Raw genomic sequence first — 17,125 nt, forward strand, 5'->3', positions numbered from 1 at the left:
AAGGGCAGTTTTTTCTTTATACAGTTTCTTGTGATATGAAACCACAAAATTCATGCTTTACTGAAACAGAAAAATAGTCATTGGGAGTTTGAATCACGATTGAGAAAGTATAGACAATATTCAAACAACTTGAAACTCGTTCAACTTGTTCGAAATAAATGGTTTTGCCGTTATGGCGAACAATTGCGTTCGGTGATCGTTATTCGGTAAGCCAGCGCGATACGATAAAACATAGCACGCGATTTGTTTTACATTTTGTATGAAAAGCATCTTATATTTCGAAACGTTGGCCGTGCGTAACCGAAACTTAAGCTAATTATATACACAATGCACCTGTACCATGCACCTTCCGGCGGAACCTGTACTATCGATAAACCTGTCTTTGGATTGCTTTTCTACGGTTGTTCACAGCTTTGTCATGAACACGCTTTGGCGAAGGCCACCCAGCACGTGGCCGGCGCTCCTTCAACACCGCTACTAGTGGGTTTCAAGTGATTTCACTGCTCGCCTTAACTTAGACAACCACTCCACTCAACTGCAAACTGTTGCATCACAAAGTCCCTACTTCAGATGCAAAAATCACACACTGGCTGCCTCGTCACATCCTACGCAACGCGGAACACGGATTTGTGATTCTGACTCACACGGCTCACGCGACCTTCACAGCGACAGCTCATCGTGTCGTCACGAGTTTCGTGATTTTTACCGTAACGTTGGGTGCACCGGAACCTCACTGGCTACTTCAACGACGGAGGACACTTCAGCGGGGGCGGCGGAGGTGTGGCTGCTAATATCATTGGATGGCTCGCGATTGCTGGAGGGCTGTTGTTCGATCACGTATTCCAGGGTACTGGCTAGGGTGTGTTGCTGATCGCTCACGCTGCGATCGTTGTATGGAATGATGAAAATACTATCCGTATCTTTCTCCAAATCGAGACTGTCGTAGCTGGGCGGAGCGAATTGCCTGTAGGAAGGGGCCGGCGTTGGTGGCGGAGTTGGCTCGTCGGCCGGTTTCCGAGAGCGACAGCGGTTGCGATCGGCACAGGCCATCACGAGGAAGAAGGATATCAGTGCAATGAATGTGGCCACGTACCATATGATGGTGACGGCATCCATGATAGGAGTATCGGATAAAAATACACGATCATGCGGTGAGCTAGGATCCTCGGTCGAAGAATCTGCGAGGCGGAAAGAGGTTCCACGTGAGTTTCGAGAACGTAATGTAGGCAAATTATACTTTACCTCCTAGGAGTGGCTCTTCGCTAACAGCGGATTCCGCATCTATCGTGTGCGATCCATCGATGTACGGGCCCAAGCTCGCGTCCGGTAATGTCCCAGTCGGGCCGGACTTGCCTTGAACCTTGCCAATCGCCAAAAGGACTGGAATAGGAATGGGAAAAATGGTACCATTGAAAAACATCATCCAACGGTACACCGCTTTTCTTATCGGGGGTACTAAAACTACGATAAGGACGCCCAGCCAGGAAGTTTCGAGTCGCGGACCCTGCGGCGGCTGCCGATAAAACATCGCAATGGATAAACGATAACGGATAATGGATAATAAATCAATGGGTGTGGTGGCCAAAAACAGTCATATGTTGGAAACGCAGTCGACGGAGGAAAGCAAATCATAATAATGCGGTCCTACTTCGATTCTGCGTCACCATTGTGGTACTCCAGATCCCAGGTCCGTGACGACATTTGGTGAATAGGGAAGATGGCAGAGCAGACTCGGGACGATAAGGCTTAATCGATGACTTCTTTTTCTCGTACGCTCCTGAGAATTTGCCGACGGCTTTAGATTTTGTGTCCCGAGATACAGGATAGGAGAGACATAGGAAAAATTGCGGTACAAAATGTGTCCGATCATTGTCCGATAACGACAATTTTACACCGGATACTTAAGCTTTGGTCAAACTTACCGATCATCGCGTAATATCGCAAACCGTGGCCACCAAACCGTTTAGCCATGCCACTCCCTGACGGTCGTCGTTAACCTTTAGCTCTAAGTTTCAATTTTATTTTCGTGCTTTTCCTTAGCACGACAACTACATCCGCCGAAATGAGATTGTGATTTACTTTCGAAATCATTGAAACACAAACTAGCGATAGTCACAGTGGAAAGAGATCCATGGTTTCCGGATACTACAGTGAATCTGCTACGGACCCTTGGCACCCGTTAACGGCAGGAGGTTTGGCGATACCGCTTTGCTGGAGTTTTACTTTCCGCCGTGCGTCCGTAGAGAGACTAAGCAATCAAAGATTGCACATCTGCTGGGTCCTCCTTTTTATACCGCCAAGAGGGTGTACAGATAAAACCAACGCTCGGGATTGGTATTGAGACCGAGTGGATGCGTATCAGGCAATCGTAGCAATAACACCTACGTCACCAACCCAGCCCCGATAAGCCCCAGCCTGATATCAGAGGCATCTTATACGACCTAACAATGATCTCCGGGACAGTATCTTCAGGGCGTGCGCAGAGAGGGACTGATTATATAGGAATGGAGGCGATGTGATAGCAAACATTTGCATCCGTTGCCAGGTCGACGCATCCCGTGGGGGTATCAACCCACCGTATTATCAGATTTTATCAGAGTAATAACCCCATTGCATAATACAGATACAAGAAAACGTTGAGCGAACTTAATTTTAGCAAAAACGGCCAGTCCATTCTCCGCAGTACACGCCAACGTCTTTTTTTTGGCATATGGTCGAGGCAGAAATCTAATCAACAGTTCCTTATCGATGGATTCTTTATCGTACCACACGTATGGCGCGCAATAGACACCGGAGTGCCCTAGGAACCGACACCATCCCAGAGCATACCGGGCGGGATCAGCAAAGTCCTTATCGTTCCGGTGCCATTCATAACAAATTACCCGGGGAATAAAAGGAACCATCTGCCCGTCCATCTTCGAGCCTTAATTGGGGTTCTTGTTTTGAAAGGCTGGTGTGTGCTGAGGTGATAAACCAGAACACTGTTTCATGGGCAAAATAAAAGAAGCCACAGCCAGCAGTTGATGAGAACCATCGACGCGTGCCACGCGATGCGAGCGGCCGCAGATTCGATCTGGACAATTGAGCAGCCGTTCGAGCCGGAAGCATGCTTTAATCTGGCCGCCCGATAGATAAGATTCCATCATATTGATGCGTGTTTCAGTGCAGGTAAATGGTAAGCCTCAAATAATCTCACTCCGGGACGCTCGACGATAGCACCTGGGCCGCACACTGAGGAAGGCTATTGAAGAAGTGAAGAATGCCATTTCCACGATGTTTAGCTCGGGTTTTATTTTTAAAATAACACTCCACCGATTTTCGTCGGACTTAAAGTTAATTTGCATTGAATACCGATGTTGACCAACTCTCCGGCGGGTTTGTACACGAAAATCCGCTCGCGAGGGTTCTCTCTCGTTGATAGAATACTAAAAATAAATAGATCAACAGGAAGATAAAAGTTCTGCAGCAGCCAGTGTCCGCCAGTGTTCCGAGTGTGACTCTCCCTTCGTTCGGAACTCGAAACGTTTGCGGTGCACTACCGCGCAGTTGCACTTCCGTCGTTCGTTGGAGATTCAAGGGAGAGTTTCGCTCCGTTGCAAATGCTTGTTGGTAACGCGGCTTCTGGCAAAGGCAAATGCACGAAACAAGTGCCATTGTTATCGGCAGCATGCGGATAAAAAACTGTACAGTAAACATTTGCACGAAACATTTGATTCTTATGCTAGGCGGAGAGCGTGTGACGGCACCACCTCTCCTATTCGAATCTTCGATGTCCCACGATACAGCGGATATCAGAACATACGTTAAAGCTTATGTACACCAACAGTAACGAGAAATGCGTTCACATTTGCGACCTGCGTCTTCTTGCGTCTCTTCGCGGTTTTATCGCTCATCCAACGCTTTCGGTATGGTGGGAGAAGTGGCCGCCGAGACCGTCGGCGGACCAGATCCGGAAGAGGCAACTTCGGTAGGAAACAGGGCATCGTAGCTGGGCGGAAGATCTTTCTCCTCCATGGGCGGTGCTGATGGCCGTATGTCGCTCAACGAGCCCTGCAGTTCTACAGTGTGAACGCCGGTGGCCACGTTATGTCGAAGTGCTCGGGTGCCACTGCCACCGCTGCTCGCACTGTCCGCGCTGTGGCTACTGCACGAAGAAACGCAACGCCGGTGCTTGTACAGGCACAGCAGACAAAACGCGAACACGGCCATGGTGAAAATGAGCGATACTAACGCTGTGAGGGCAATGTTCTGGTTGTTTGTCACGTAAACCTTCTCCAGCTCCGTCGAGCATTCGTCCTCATCCACGCAGTTGGGACAGTTTACGGTCCGGTCTTGATAGAACGAATGGTCAATGCACGAGGTAGAGTCACCAAGATCGCATCGCACTTGCGTGAGCCGAAAACACGAACCCTTCGGTGTGACTACCAGTTGAATCTGCAGCGTATCGTCCACGGTCGGTAGTGGCTGGTAGTGGTCGAGCTTGATCGTTATGCGCAGATGTTGTGGGTCGGAAAAACTTCTTGGCACATCCTTTGGCGTGTAGCAGAAGCGCGTTTTCTTATCGTTGCTCTGCTTGACGGTCACCGTATCGACGCAGTTCCCTTTTGCGTCCCGCCGCAGATTCAGTTTGCGGACCATTAAGTACAGCCCCATGTCGGGTGGCGGTTGTAGCGTAAACTTGCACTCACTGAACCGCTTGAAGGACGATGAATTCCAGCTTTGCTCGAACACGGCACCGCGTTTGGAGTCAAGTAAGGTACGCAGTTCCTTGCGTGGGTACAGGGATTCGATGATGGAAAACTGCCGCGTTTTGCAGATGCCCGTACTGATCAAATCGTCTGAAAAGCAAAACAAAACAAACTCACTTTACCAACATAATGCCACCCCCTCTCGCTTCGTCCCGTACGCCGTCCGTTCGTCCGATCCGATGCGTCACTATGTTGGGACGAATCGCTGAGCATCGGCACTTACACGTATCGTATTCGGCACCGTAGGTCGTGCAGAATGTTGCGAGCACCACGAAAAGGCGAAAAGTCGCCATCTTCACCCGGAGAATATGCTGGTTTGGTCCGCGTAATCATAAACTAGGTAAAATTATCACTCCCGCAGAACCATTTCCACCACCAGCTTTGTGCGACTTTTTAGAATTTTCGCTGACAGCTAACCCTTCGCATCTGAGCAATTACGCACTGAGCACTGAGATCGGAGCGATGTTTATAACCTATGGGTCGGTGCTGCAAATCGCAAATAAACTGTGGAATTGATTGAACGAAAATAAGTTCTTTATTCCATATCTATTTTTAAAGGTGAAAACTCAATGAATGTTTGTGGTTTTTTAATTCCATAAACGATGCAATCAACTTTTTTGTTTTCCAGGGTTGGGAAAAGTGCTTACCCTTCAGGCAGTTCTAGCTGAGGGGCAACCGATGTAAACAAACTTTCACCGAGTGATCGGACGGTTGCGCGATCGTTTTCTCATTCTCCAGCAACAAGATTACGATGGACGGGACGGATTTTTTGCTGGGCGGACTCGGTTCGATGGGCGCAACACTGATCACGAATCCACTTGAGGTAGGCAGCACTTTCGGGACGTTGAGGCCTGATTTAACAGTTTCTCTTCAAAAACAGGTCGTCAAAACGAGAATGCAGCTACAAGGTGAACTGGCTGCCAAAGGCACCTACCACAAACCGTACCGCAGCGTGCTGGATGCGTTTGTGACGATTGCCAAAAACGACGGATACGCGGCGCTACAGAAAGGTCTTGCTCCCTCGCTGTGCTTTCAATTCATCCTCAATGCGTGCAGGTAAATGGCGCACAGCCGGGCAGCAGCTAGAGCACGAAAATCAAAACTGCTCTTCTCGTTTAGCTTAGACTGGGCATATATAACACGGCCAACGAGCGCGGCTGGACTAAGCAAAGAAGCGGGAACCAGTCCATCCTGAAAAGTGCCTTCTGGGGCGCAACGGGTGGATTTGTGGGGTCCGCGTTGGCCAGCCCGTTCTTTATGGTATGGAGAGCGGCTTGCGAAATGGGGTTTGCATGAAGTAATCGTCTCAATTGTAGCTCAGAACCCATCTGCAGTCGCAGGCGAAGGCGGAAATCGCGGTGGGCTACCAGCACCAGCACACTGGAATGATGAGTGCCATGAGAGATATTTTCCGGAAACACGGTGTCCAAGGGCTGTACCGCGGAGTGTCGGTTACGATGCCGCGCGCACTCCTGGGAAGTGGCGGTCAGTTGGCAGCGTTCGGTTACACCAAAGATTTCCTCATCCGTCGTCCAATCATCCGCGAACAGAGTGACACATTCGTGTCTACGGTTGCGGGAGCGGTTGGTGGAACGGTGATGGCCATCACGATGACACCGCCGGATGTGATAGCTACACGGCTTTACAACCAAGGCGTGGACACCAAAGGCAAGGGTATCTACTACAATGGAGTTGTTGATTGTTTCATCAAAATATTGAAAGCTGAAGGTGTGGCGGGATTGTATAAAGGCTTTTGGCCTCACTACATGCGCATCGGACCGCACGCCACACTCGTTTTGCTGTTTTTCGATGAGCTGAAAACGCTCCGTAGCCGGTACCATTTGTCGTAGGCTGTGTGGACACGGAACGAAGAACATGTATTAATAGACAGTGGTAGATATTGTGATGGGCCGCAACAAACTAGGCAGTTAGAATGAATTCCGCAAGTGCAATAAATTTATAAAACGAACAAGGAATTTAACGACTTTTTCTAAATGGCCAATCGTAATGGTTCCTAATTACCGTCGTTGTGACGACGGAACGTACATGTTCCGATTTATTTCAACCTTACTCAACCATTTAACACCCGGGAACGGAAGCCAAACGAAACTTTCTTCACAACGTCACCTATCTCTTTGCCTCTCGTTTCCGGGAGATAAAATTTGACCAATAATGTCACCAGAACACACGTGATTGAGAACGGAAGAAAGACAAATGCGCCCCAGGCTTGTTGTAGCGTTGGAAAGGCCATTCCAACAATGAAGTTACATCCCCACGAGGAAAGGCTCCCCATTGCCATTGCCGCAGGTCGAGGGCCGAGTTCGAAAAGTTCTGCAACAAAACAGGAAATGATAACATAAATCCGCTCTTATTTAATCTGCCCTCCGTTGTTCGTTTACCCGAACCAATGAAGAAAGGAATCGGCCCAAGACCGATTTGGTAGAAGATAATGTACAGCAAGATGGTTCCGACACTAACGAACGAAAACCATGTAACCATATCCTAGAAAAAAAAACATTTAAGTACGAAAGGGACAACTGATTGAAATACAAATGTTCTTCCAAACAACTCACGATAAAGTAGACCGCCATGGTGAAGACGAAGAGGATTACGGCGCACGCGGAACACGAGATTAGTGAGCATAATCGACGGTCGCAGCGCGCCATTAGCAGGGGCCCGAAAAACGAAACAAACAGATTCAAACAGCCAACGCCCAGGTTGGCGAACTTAGCCGCAGTCGAACTGAAGCCCACGGATTCAAAAATGGAAACTGAGTAGAAAAATATCTGAAAAGAAAAAGGGGAAGTTTTAAGTACCTTCAACCCTCTGCTCGGCAAAAAAACAACCTACCGCATTTATTCCCGAGAACTGTTGGCCTCCTTGCAGGGCGCACACCAAAATCAGGGGTAACCTGAGTGTTGGGTCACACAGTACGGACCACAGTGAGCGGCTAGCTTGGGGTTGGCTGTCCGGCTCAGCAGATGCATTGTTACCATTTCCGGTAGCGCACTCCACCTGAAGTTTGATGTAATCGTCGCCGATGCTATGACGTCCGTAGAGCTTTCTAATGGCCCTCAGCGAACCCGCTTGGTCACCTTTCACGCTGTACAGATACTTGGGACTTTCCGGTAGCCAAAAATAGAACGCGTAGCAAATCACATTCAGCAGCCCGAAGCAGCTGAGCGCGTGGTGCCAGAGCAACTCGGTTCCCAGCACCTGCTCTAGGCTAGTCACTTGGCCAACGACTACGCCAGCGGTAAGACCCAACGGGCATAGGACTCCCATTGCTCCGCGTAGTCTGATCGGTGATACCTCCGCCAGGTACATCGGAACCACACTGGTGGTCAAACCGGATGCCAGCCCAACCAGCAACCTTCCTAGCAGCAACAGTTCCACCGACGAGGCCGCGCGGCAAAACTGGAAACAGCATGCCCCGGCCGTTAGGAGAATGGCACAAAATAGAAACGATTTTTTCCTAGCCCAGAACCGGAGAGAAAATGATACATATAAGATGGGTCCACACAAGGGGGAAGCTCTGTGGTAAACGGTCTAGTCGGATGGGTACCTGCCGTAGGTTGTGGTAATAAAAAAGCTTAAATGAGAGGATATGATGCCTCCTAGTAGTACAATGGATACAACCGAGGACCAGAAGATTCGTAATGCGGCTGGCGAAAACTGTACGCCATAACGTTCAAAAACGACGATACGTATCCAAGCCTTTATGAGCTAAAAAGTGTTTCTGGCGTTAAATGAAGAGTTTGAAGGACAATGCAAAATACGGCTTAAATACAAACTTCCGCGGGAGCGTTGATGGAGCTGACCTGATAGCCCGCCGCCATAGACACTGAAACGTTTACAATAAGCCCGAAACAGCATAGACCTAAGGTCAAACCAGTATCCTACGGGGAAGGTTAATTCACAAGAAGCTGGTAGAACAATCGGAACGGTTACTGGTTTACCCTAAATACCTACGGGAAGCTTCAGTTCCATCGCGGCGCCTTGCTAGTTTGTTACTGATTCTGAACGGCTAGCCAGCGGTCTCAAGTGGTGATTTCGAATTGATGAGGTCAGTTTGGTAAGTACTTACAGAGCCACGAGACTCGTCAACAGCCGATCAATATTGACTGATTGAAACAAACGGTACAAAAGAGGTGCCGTTCTGGGTTTTCATTCGACGCCGACACCTACAGAATCTCGTTCAGCGAAGAGTACTTACCGTCCGTATTTATCGGCCAAATATGATCCTCCCAAGGATCCTATAACTCCACCGATTAAGGCGATCGAAACCGTTGCCGCAAACGTTGCACTGAGCGCAGTTTCGGAAAGCTGCACTCCGTAGACGTGGGAAATTGTGTCATTGCTCCAGCTTTTGATGAACTCTGACGGAGCATTAATTACACCAATGTTGAACCCAACCGGTATCGAAACGCCGAATGTTGTAATTAGCCCCAGCGATGCGAACGACGCGGTCCAACCGGTTTCCTTAATCATTAGAGTCACGAAGAGCAACAATCGTACAGTATCGGCTCAAAACTAACTTTTACGGACCTACCGGTAGTATCAGATCCATCTCGTAACCTTCGATTGACGATGGCGTGAAAACTGCCCATGGCGTGAAGCTCGGCGTGATCTGCTTGCATCTCCCGGAAGGGCGCACAGAAGCATTCGGTGTAGCTTAACCAGTTTGCCAAGATGGCACTCAGGGATTTGCGAAATATTTATGATCCTGTCGGACGTAGATAAGCGAAGCGAGCGGGTAGTGGACAAGGGATGCATTCGGATGCGTTGGTGCACTCTGAGTGCGTCGAAAGCGTCAATTGTAAATAGTTTACTGTATTTGTGTTCTCCGTTCACACAGAAACGTACTTTTCACTGCCCTAGCCACCATCAATCACCTCAAACTAAGTGTATGTTAACAGCTGCTAAACTTAAGTTTACCTTTAAGCCACGTATTGTTTGTTCGAACATTTTCCTCGCGCTGCGTGGGCACTAACAAGCTAATCACAACTTGCTTCAGTGTACTAGCATTGGTTTTGTCTTTTCAGTCAGTTATCATGGTCATTGCTAATTATTAAGGCACTAGCGGCTTGGAGCGGAATCCTTGCGCAACGAGTGGCACAATCTGTGAGATATGTATACCGCGGGTCTCGGGAAGGTAAAACTTCAGTAGCAATGTAAGTGCGACACACGTGAAGCTGAAGGGAAGAAACACGAACGCCCCCCAGGCGTTCTGAAGCGTGGTGAAGAGCATCGCCACTATAAAATTGCATCCCCACGATGCTAAACTACCCATTGCCATCGCCGCTGGTCGCGGTCCAACTTCAAACAGTTCTGAAATCGATAACAACACAATTAGAGGTTTCGAAAGTGTACAGACCGTGGCGATCTTACCGGAGCCAATAAAGTATGGGATCGGACCTAGGCCAATCTGGTAGAAGAGTATGTAGAGCAGAATGGCCACGATACTCGCGTAGGAAAACCATTCAACGTCGTCCTGGAGAGAGAATAAACATCCACGTAAGCACCGAATCGGGAAGGTATCTGGTACATTGTACTTACGATAAAGTATACGATAAAAGTAAGACAGAAGAGAAAGATTGCGCACATCGAGCACGATGTCAGTGCCAGCAATCGACGGTTGAACTTTGCCATCAAGATTGGACTGAAGAATGCGACAAAGAGGTTTAGACAACCGGCGCCTAAATTTGCAAACTTTGCATCCGTGGAGCTCAACCCGACCGATTCAAATATGGAAACAGAATAGAAAAACACCTGCAAGAAAGCAATAGGAAAAAACAAATTAATCGTTGCATGGTTGGCGTGTTTCTCTCGGTGCCCTTTACCGCATTGATGCCGGATAGCTGCTGACCACCCTGTAAGGCACAAACTAGCACAAGCGGAAGCATTAAGGTAGGATCCCGGAGGACCGATATAAGCGTCCGTTCTTTGGATTTTTCCGCACTGGCATCCTCTCCGCACTCGAGCTGATTGTCCGTTGTGCATTCCTTGCGCATCGCTTCCACCTGCTGCTTGACGTACTCATCGCGCACTTTCCGGCCAGCAATGCGCTTCAGTTCGTTGACCGCCTCGTCCTGCCGCCGTCGGATAACGAACAGATACTTTGGGCTTTCGGGCAACCAGTGATACGGTACGAAAAAGGCGACCACGAGAATCACGTAAAAGCTGAGCGCAAACTGCCAGTGGGCTTCGGTGCCAAACACCTCCTCCAGGCTCATCACCTGGCCAACCACCACGCCACCCGTGACACCCATCGAGCAGAGTACTCCGAGGGCGCCACGAAGCCCTAGCGGAGCTAGCTCCGTCAGGTACATGGGAACGGTGCTGGTGGTCAGTCCGGCCGCGAGGCCCACGACGATACGCCCAATCATCAGCAGCTCAACGGAGCTGACCGCTTTAGTAAACTGGAAGCACAGTCCTCCGGCCACCAGCAAAAAGCCACAAAGAAGAAACGAGCGCTTTCTAAAATCAGAGAAAATCAAATCACCCTTTTGCCATACGACGTGTATCGATTAGCCTCCGAAAGCCTATTTACCGCCCAAGTTTATCGGCCACCCATGCACCTCCCAGCGAACCGATTACTCCGCCGATGAGAAAGATGGACACGACGGCCGACCAAAACGTCTCCAGGTTGCCCTCAGTGAACACGGTGCCGTATGTTTCGTAAATGGTTTCGTTGCACCAATTTTTAATAACCTTTTGATGGGAAAATTAAGAACACGTGAGAGTAAAGGTCGGATTGCGGGAGGTCCTACGCCAAAGCATGTACTTACGTTTGCCGGTGCATTTATAACGCCTATGTTGTATCCCGTTGGGACTGCAGCTCCAAAGGTTGTGGAAATGCCGGCAGTGATCAACCAAAATGTCCATCTTGTTTGCTAAAATGGAGGAGTTAAGAACGCATTAAACATCTTTTCGAAACCTTATCTTGTGGTTTACAATTTTACACGCCACTGTGAAGCGTGTTCAATTCAACGATTCCTAACGATTTTGAACAATCCATTCGTTATCATCTGGAGATAAGCCTTGATCATAGGGTTTTTACTAAAACCTTCAGATTCAGCGTAACGACCGTTTGCTGGCTTAATATACTTTTGCATGATTGTGGCAGGAAAGTTGGCTCGAGGATATTGTCTTCCCTTTTGCAACAACTTTCACTACAAAAAAACCTTCATGACTGAATAGTTCTGATAAGGATGTGACACAGAACTGTGCGTAATCCTACCGAAGACGACCGGTAGCTCCAACGAGATCTCAACATTAGTCCGCGGTATAATCCTTATCACTCACTTCAGGCTCCGGGTGCGGGGTCATCGTAGAACGAATCCTTGTGCGATATTGTCAAACTCGTTACGCTTCTGATTTGATCCCGGGTTCGAACCATTTGTATGGCACGCTGGGCACCGACTAATCTCGGTCGGGCCCATTCGTAACACGAGCTCAGGATCGAATACGGCTGACCCGCATTATCGACACCAACAATGGTGCTAATTGTGCGATAATCGCTTATCGATTATGACGGATGCTACCACACCGCGGGCCGGCGTTTTGGGACGGACGCGTGTGATCTTGAGCGCGATCTCCCGACGTCATAATAACCAATCCAAACAACCGACACAAACTCCCGCACCGTGTCCCTGCCGCCCTGCCAGAGGGGCACCATATGTTTACGTACGCGCGTTCTGTTTGTCGCGTGCAAGATAAATAGACGCCGCCATTCATCACGCCGCTAACCCGATTGAAGCGGTACTTTGGCGACATCATGCACCGTTTGCAATGGTTTATCTTCTGAGAACTAATGGCATCAGTTTGAATTTTGTGGCCACGCTTCCGCTCTAGACACAGGACTCGTGGCCGCCAAACACGTGCATTGTACGCATACTCATGGTTTTCCGTCTAGCGCCTTCGCATCAGCTGTTTCTGCCGCATTCAGCGGCAATTCGTCATCGTTTGGCGTAGGTCCTTGCACAACCACCACCAAAGGCGTTTCGCAAATGCCGCACAACTACGCCGCCTTCATTTCCGCGGCCCATTAGCATTTCGCGGGTTCCCTATTTTTGTCCAATGCTACGAAAATCATGCCGCGGAATGTCACACGGTGCCCGGGGTTATGAAACCGCTGAATAGCAAGGGGATTAGGAAGATAAAATGTTCTGCGTTGTACGGATGGCCGCTCGGGCCAACAACACAGCACGGCGCGCATGTATTTCGGCTCACCTTGCGAACGTTGGCGTTTATGTTTTGCACAATTTCCGGCCCATTCCTGGCACTGTAAAGCACTTGGGCCTCCTCGTGTTCGGAGGAATCCATCGGTAGACGGTGGCAAACGTTAACGACAACTGAAAAACACAATCCTTTCTTCTTTCTATCTACACTTGAGCCGCCAATTACTTTCGTTCCCGATCGCGCTCATTAATCCGCTGCGAAGTTGTTTACGTGTGAATGAGGTAGATATTGCCGCGGATCAGCGGAAAGGAACGTCGGCAACAACGGTGGATTTTGATCGGAACAAAGGTAGGAACGAAACACAAACACCAACACCCCTTTGCTTCATGCTTTCTCGCGGCTCGTCTCACAACAAACCTGTTTGGTAGACAAATTGGCAAAGGATCAAACCGAACGAAAACCCGAATTTACTACACGATCGATTCGTCATTCCTGCTTTTCAATCATATGAAAAAGTTTGAAACGAATCACGAAAATAACACGATGTTCGAAGAGCAACCCTGTGCCTAGAACGTATCCCACAAGCTAGCGCGCATTCGTACGAACAACATATGGGAACTGTCAAAAAGCAGACACGTACAGAATTCGCTACTTTGTTGATAAGCGGATTACATATAAACAAATCCCGTAAAACTGCATCCCGTAATTGAAATTGCTCAAATCACACTCCACACTCATTCCAGAGTATGATTGCTTGCGTGCCGTATAACATTAGCTCGTCCGATGGAGTGTAGAAACCGTGCATAGTGTTTTTCTGCTGCTCGTTTGGCTTTGTTGCACAACCAACAATGGACGCAATATGGTCCAAAGGAACCCTCGCCGGAATGGCCACCGTTGCGACGGTGCTGCAGTTTTTGACGGGCACGTAAGTGTTGGCGGTACTTCATTTCGGCAACCAGCTCTGATTCAAACTCTTACACCATCCCTTTCTAGTATTATCTGCCGTAGATACATCCTGAAAAAATCCACCGGCGACGAATCAGCCTTCCCGTTCATATCCGGATTCTTATCGTGAGTTGCCACATCCGTTGCACGCGATTGCGAGCATTCCATTGTTATCAATTCTTTAATTGTAGCTGCTTCACCTGGCTCAAGTATGGGGTTCTAACCAAGGAAGACACATTGATACTGGTGAACTTTATCGGCTCGGCACTATTCCTCATCTACACGGTAATATTCTTTCTGTTTTGCGTCAGCAAGCGCCAAGTGGTGCGCCAGATCATGGTCATCTCGTGTGTCATTCTGAGCGCCACGATTTACACCACGTTTTCGAGCGACTTGGAAAGGTCGATTCGGGTGATAGGTAAGAATGGCTGATACTAACGGCCGGACGGATCGAGCTAATTAACCGTTTCAAATAGGGTTGCTGTGCTGCTGTCTAGCAGTGATATTCTTTGCCTCGCCGTTGGCCACCCTGGCGCACGTGATCCGCACCCAGAACACAGATAGTCTTCCTTTCCCGATCATCGTTGCTTCGTTTTTCGTGTGTCTGCTCTGGACCGCGTACGGTATACTTATCAGTGATCTATTCGTTCAGGTAATTTCTTTCGTAAGCCTGCTGTTCTTCTGAACTCACAAATTGGGATATCTTTTCGTTCCCAGATTCCCAATCTACTGGGAGGTATACTGGCGGGTATTCAGCTGACACTTTATGTGATCTATCCTAAAAAGAAAGCTTCCCTTAACAGTGGCCCACGGTATTCCCCGCTGGTGTCCGAGAATCCGGTATTGTAGTATTACAAGGGTTACGGGTGGGATAACGCATCGGCCAGTTCTGGTTACGGCCACTAACAGTATCGAAACGCAGTCGCGTTGTTGTTAATAAATTTCATTCGTAGAACGATATTTGTGTTGTCCGTTCTTCCAAGGTTGGCTATTGTGTGTTCTGTGGTCTGTGCAATCGACATCGATGTTTCAAATGTACTTATTTGCGCAACTGAATTCGTATTCGTCTCTGTTTTCTGTTTCTAATCAAGCCCCTCAGAGTCTGACCCAGGTCGGTTGGTGCGACGTGCAAAGTTTTCTGTATATTTCTAGTTGGTTAATGTAATTACAATGATTACTTCATTCCTTCCATCATTATTGAGATATTCGTTGTTAGTCTGCCCTGTGGTCTGTGTGAAGCTTGTGCCTTTTTCTGTGTAACGCATATCAGAATCTTCGGCGACTCACTCATTCCATCGTATCGTGTTATCGCAAAACCTGATAACAGCGTTGACCTGATTATGTTTTGTACGTGATCGTTAGTTGAATAATGTCAAGATTTTTTCCTTTTTTTCTATCTCAATTTCCTCTGACAGCATTTTTAATATCATTATCAATGCTCGTTTTTGAATGATAGTGGAGCTCGCACTCGATGATAAACCGGAATGGCTGAAGTTTGTTACTAGCCAATACCCGATATTTGATTTTGTTGATGTTTGTTGTAAAAAGCCCGGTGTTTGATAAATTCATCACCACTCTTTAGTACTTCGCTGCCGAGTGTTGACTCTTTTGCATTCCAGCCATTCTTCTACCGATAACACCCCATGCACAATATTTGGAGGCATAACTTTGGACGTGATAAAATCAGCAACAATGGTCTGATTGCAAACCTTGCAGAGAGTGTCGTAAAATGTTGAAATAACGAGAATCCGTCCCCGGCCTGTGCAGGACATTTTTATGATCGCCGGGGAACAATGCGTGTCAATGAAGTGAAGTGTAAGGACTCAGCGTCCTTACGCACCCCTCGATTCGGGTGCCCGGTGCCCTTTTCGACTCTGATTGATGAGCCGGACAGAGGGACCCGCTGTTCGTATCGGATTGATTCATAAAGATGACTTCTTGAAGCTGATCACTTTTTTTTTGAGTTCGTAAATGTTAATGCCGGATCGACAGGCGCATCACTCACCCGGTGGTCGGTGTAACTACACCGTCCAGGTGCATCGAATGCAGTTCTGCCCCTCCATTGCATAAAAAAGGGCTTTCGAGAGTGGAAACTGTTGATTATCGTCATCATCGTCACCCTCAGACCGTGGGGTTCGCCGAGCATAACCAAGCTTTAAAAGTTGACGCAAGCGCATGCAGCTGATGCGTTGCGGCAAACCGGAATCAAATGCTCTCCTTGGCTGCTGCAACCGACGCGTCTCTCCGGGGCCGGAACTCGATGCAGGAGTGAAAAATATTCACTCATTTGCATAAAAATCGTCAGGATGCGTGCAATCAAAGGTACTTGTTTGTTTGTTTGTTTATTCAGCGGAAGCATGCATTCTCTCTCCGTTGGTTTTGTCGATTAAAACGGGAACCACATCCGATCCCGTTCCCTGCTGTGCGGGTTGGTTTCGTCTGCGCAACTGTTACGTTTCAGCGTCCACAACACCCCTATTTTGTCGAAGCGATTAGGGCAGCTTATGGTGCAGTTTCCGTTTGCTTCTTTAAAATTTATCGCTTTTTAAACTCGGCCGAAGGTTAAGGTGATTTTAGGAACACGTTCACCCCGGCGGGGTTATACAAACAAGTTTTCCTTATTTAGGATATAAACACATAGATCATAGACACACTTTTAGACATCTTTTCAGATCGAACTTATTTTTATGATTATAAATTACCAAGCAAACGCCCACTGTCTCCGAATTCCACTGCTGCGTAACATTTTCCTCTTTGTGGGAAACCCATGCTGGCGCATCATAATCGATCGTTTGAGCCGATCGGCGATACAATGGAACCCAATAACGGAGAACGCGTCTTTGCGATAACAGTATTATGCCACAGCGAAAATTATGCTCTCGTTGCAACACGTTACATGTTGGTGTCGAATCGAGGGTGTTTAGGGCAGACTGATCATCTGGCATCGTTTCCTGCTTTGGAAGATTTAAACTTAAACTTTTTACTTTCATTACACGATTTTAAGCGTGGGTTACTCTACGATCCCTGGCGCGTAAAATGCGATCCTAATTGTTATTGGTATTGAAAGAGTTCGCCCCGATAGAGCGATAAAATTCACAAATCATCCCAAATGTTGGTGCGCAAGAGGACCTTTTCCACTAAAACCCTCACCGAATCGACAGTTTTCAACATGCGGGTTGCAGAAGAAAGGGCTTTTACATAATGAATACCGGCGACTAGCAGGATGTTTGTTTTGAAACCCGAGCAAA

At 48.1% G+C, this 17,125-nt stretch overlaps 6 protein-coding genes across 8 annotated transcripts; 2 read left to right on the forward strand and 4 right to left on the reverse strand.

Annotated features, from left to right (window-relative positions):
* Positions 1–272: 272 nt before the first annotated feature.
* LOC131208224 (uncharacterized) lies at positions 273–2,223 on the reverse strand. Its single transcript, XM_058200880.1, has 3 exons — positions 1,923–2,223; positions 1,243–1,380; positions 273–1,178 (listed from the first exon to the last, which is right to left on the reverse strand). Exons 1-3 carry the CDS (start codon positions 1,969–1,971, stop codon positions 703–705), a joined length of 663 nt encoding a protein of 220 aa, XP_058056863.1. The 5' UTR covers positions 1,972–2,223; the 3' UTR covers positions 273–702.
* Positions 2,224–3,290: 1,067 nt separating this feature from the next.
* LOC131208207 (uncharacterized) lies at positions 3,291–5,128 on the reverse strand. Of its 2 annotated transcripts, XM_058200869.1 has the most exons (3): positions 4,972–5,128; positions 4,410–4,838; positions 3,291–4,331 (listed from the first exon to the last, which is right to left on the reverse strand). In XM_058200869.1, exons 1-3 carry the CDS (start codon positions 5,039–5,041, stop codon positions 3,883–3,885), a joined length of 948 nt encoding a protein of 315 aa, XP_058056852.1. In that variant the 5' UTR covers positions 5,042–5,128; the 3' UTR covers positions 3,291–3,882. The 2 variants fall into 2 exon arrangements, with proteins under 2 accessions (XP_058056852.1, XP_058056845.1); XM_058200862.1 differs by having other exon boundaries at positions 3,291–4,838.
* A 366-nt stretch (positions 5,129–5,494) lies between these two features.
* Positions 5,495–6,716, forward strand: LOC131207468 (solute carrier family 25 member 35-like). The gene is made up of 4 exons (XM_058200086.1): positions 5,495–5,571; positions 5,629–5,804; positions 5,873–6,008; positions 6,065–6,716. The coding sequence occupies exons 1-4, from the start codon at positions 5,500–5,502 to the stop codon at positions 6,596–6,598; spliced, it is 918 nt and encodes a 305-aa protein (XP_058056069.1). The 5' UTR covers positions 5,495–5,499; the 3' UTR covers positions 6,599–6,716.
* Positions 6,666–9,338, reverse strand: LOC131207450 (solute carrier family 2, facilitated glucose transporter member 3-like). 2 transcript variants are annotated; one of them, XM_058200074.1, is made up of 6 exons: positions 8,570–8,603; positions 8,314–8,474; positions 7,599–8,223; positions 7,322–7,534; positions 7,148–7,250; positions 6,666–7,079 (listed from the first exon to the last, which is right to left on the reverse strand). In XM_058200074.1, the coding sequence occupies exons 1-6, from the start codon at positions 8,585–8,587 to the stop codon at positions 6,820–6,822; spliced, it is 1,380 nt and encodes a 459-aa protein (XP_058056057.1). In that variant the 5' UTR covers positions 8,588–8,603; the 3' UTR covers positions 6,666–6,819. The 2 variants fall into 2 exon arrangements, with proteins under 2 accessions (XP_058056057.1, XP_058056049.1); XM_058200066.1 differs by lacking the exons at positions 8,314–8,474; positions 8,570–8,603 and adding exons at positions 8,965–9,230; positions 9,301–9,338 and having other exon boundaries at positions 6,667–7,079.
* A 247-nt stretch (positions 9,339–9,585) lies between these two features.
* Positions 9,586–13,414, reverse strand: LOC131206238 (solute carrier family 2, facilitated glucose transporter member 3-like). The gene is made up of 7 exons (XM_058198711.1): positions 12,984–13,414; positions 11,540–11,644; positions 11,302–11,462; positions 10,592–11,228; positions 10,308–10,520; positions 10,140–10,242; positions 9,586–10,079 (listed from the first exon to the last, which is right to left on the reverse strand). Exons 1-7 carry the CDS (start codon positions 13,074–13,076, stop codon positions 9,820–9,822), a joined length of 1,572 nt encoding a protein of 523 aa, XP_058054694.1. The 5' UTR covers positions 13,077–13,414; the 3' UTR covers positions 9,586–9,819.
* On the forward strand, positions 13,198–14,837 carry LOC131206239 (sugar transporter SWEET1). The gene is made up of 6 exons (XM_058198712.1): positions 13,198–13,280; positions 13,676–13,857; positions 13,926–14,003; positions 14,069–14,295; positions 14,354–14,529; positions 14,595–14,837. The coding sequence occupies exons 2-6, from the start codon at positions 13,781–13,783 to the stop codon at positions 14,724–14,726; spliced, it is 690 nt and encodes a 229-aa protein (XP_058054695.1). The 5' UTR covers positions 13,198–13,280; positions 13,676–13,780; the 3' UTR covers positions 14,727–14,837.
* Positions 14,838–17,125: the final 2,288 nt, after the last annotated feature.

The sequence above is a fragment of the Anopheles bellator genome, chromosome 1 (assembly GCF_943735745.2).
Source record: "Anopheles bellator chromosome 1, idAnoBellAS_SP24_06.2, whole genome shotgun sequence".
Classification (NCBI taxonomy): Eukaryota; Metazoa; Arthropoda; class Insecta; order Diptera; family Culicidae; genus Anopheles; species Anopheles bellator.

Bases quoted from the DNA above. Each gene is read 5' to 3' on its own strand.
- LOC131208224 (XM_058200880.1), bottom strand. From the start codon at position 1,971: ATGGCTAAACGGTTTGGTGGCCACGGTTTGCGATATTACGCGATGATC. The intron at 1,381-1,922 runs GTAAGTTTGACC...TTCCTATTCCAG, and splicing joins GCGATATTACGCGATGATCG to TCCTTTTGGCGATTGGCAAG. The intron at 1,179-1,242 runs GTAAAGTATAAT...TCCGCCTCGCAG, and splicing joins CGAAGAGCCACTCCTAGGAG to ATTCTTCGACCGAGGATCCT.
- LOC131208207 (XM_058200862.1), bottom strand. From the start codon at position 5,041: ATGGCGACTTTTCGCCTTTTCGTGGTGCTCGCAACATTCTGCACGACC. The intron at 4,839-4,971 runs GTAAGTGCCGAT...TTTGCTTTTCAG, and splicing joins CGGTGCCGAATACGATACGT to ACGATTTGATCAGTACGGGC.
- LOC131207468 (XM_058200086.1), top strand. From the start codon at position 5,500: ATGGACGGGACGGATTTTTTGCTGGGCGGACTCGGTTCGATGGGCGCA. The intron at 5,805-5,872 runs GTAAATGGCGCA...CGTTTAGCTTAG, and splicing joins TTCATCCTCAATGCGTGCAG to ACTGGGCATATATAACACGG. The intron at 6,009-6,064 runs GTATGGAGAGCG...TCTCAATTGTAG, and splicing joins TGGCCAGCCCGTTCTTTATG to CTCAGAACCCATCTGCAGTC.
- LOC131207450 (XM_058200066.1), bottom strand. The intron at 8,224-8,964 runs GTAAGTACTCTT...GTTCTGGGCTAG, and splicing joins TTGGCCGATAAATACGGACG to GAAAAAATCGTTTCTATTTT. The intron at 7,535-7,598 runs GTAGGTTGTTTT...TTTTCTTTTCAG, and splicing joins AGTTCTCGGGAATAAATGCG to ATATTTTTCTACTCAGTTTC.
- LOC131206238 (XM_058198711.1), bottom strand. From the start codon at position 13,076: ATGGATTCCTCCGAACACGAGGAGGCCCAAGTGCTTTACAGTGCCAGG. The intron at 11,229-11,301 runs GTAAATAGGCTT...CTCTGATTTTAG, and splicing joins GTGGCCGATAAACTTGGGCG to AAAGCGCTCGTTTCTTCTTT. The intron at 10,243-10,307 runs GTAAGTACAATG...TTCTCTCTCCAG, and splicing joins CTTTTATCGTATACTTTATC to GACGACGTTGAATGGTTTTC.
- LOC131206239 (XM_058198712.1), top strand. From the start codon at position 13,781: ATGGACGCAATATGGTCCAAAGGAACCCTCGCCGGAATGGCCACCGTT. The intron at 13,858-13,925 runs GTAAGTGTTGGC...ATCCCTTTCTAG, and splicing joins CTGCAGTTTTTGACGGGCAC to TATTATCTGCCGTAGATACA. The intron at 14,296-14,353 runs GTAAGAATGGCT...CGTTTCAAATAG, and splicing joins AAGGTCGATTCGGGTGATAG to GGTTGCTGTGCTGCTGTCTA.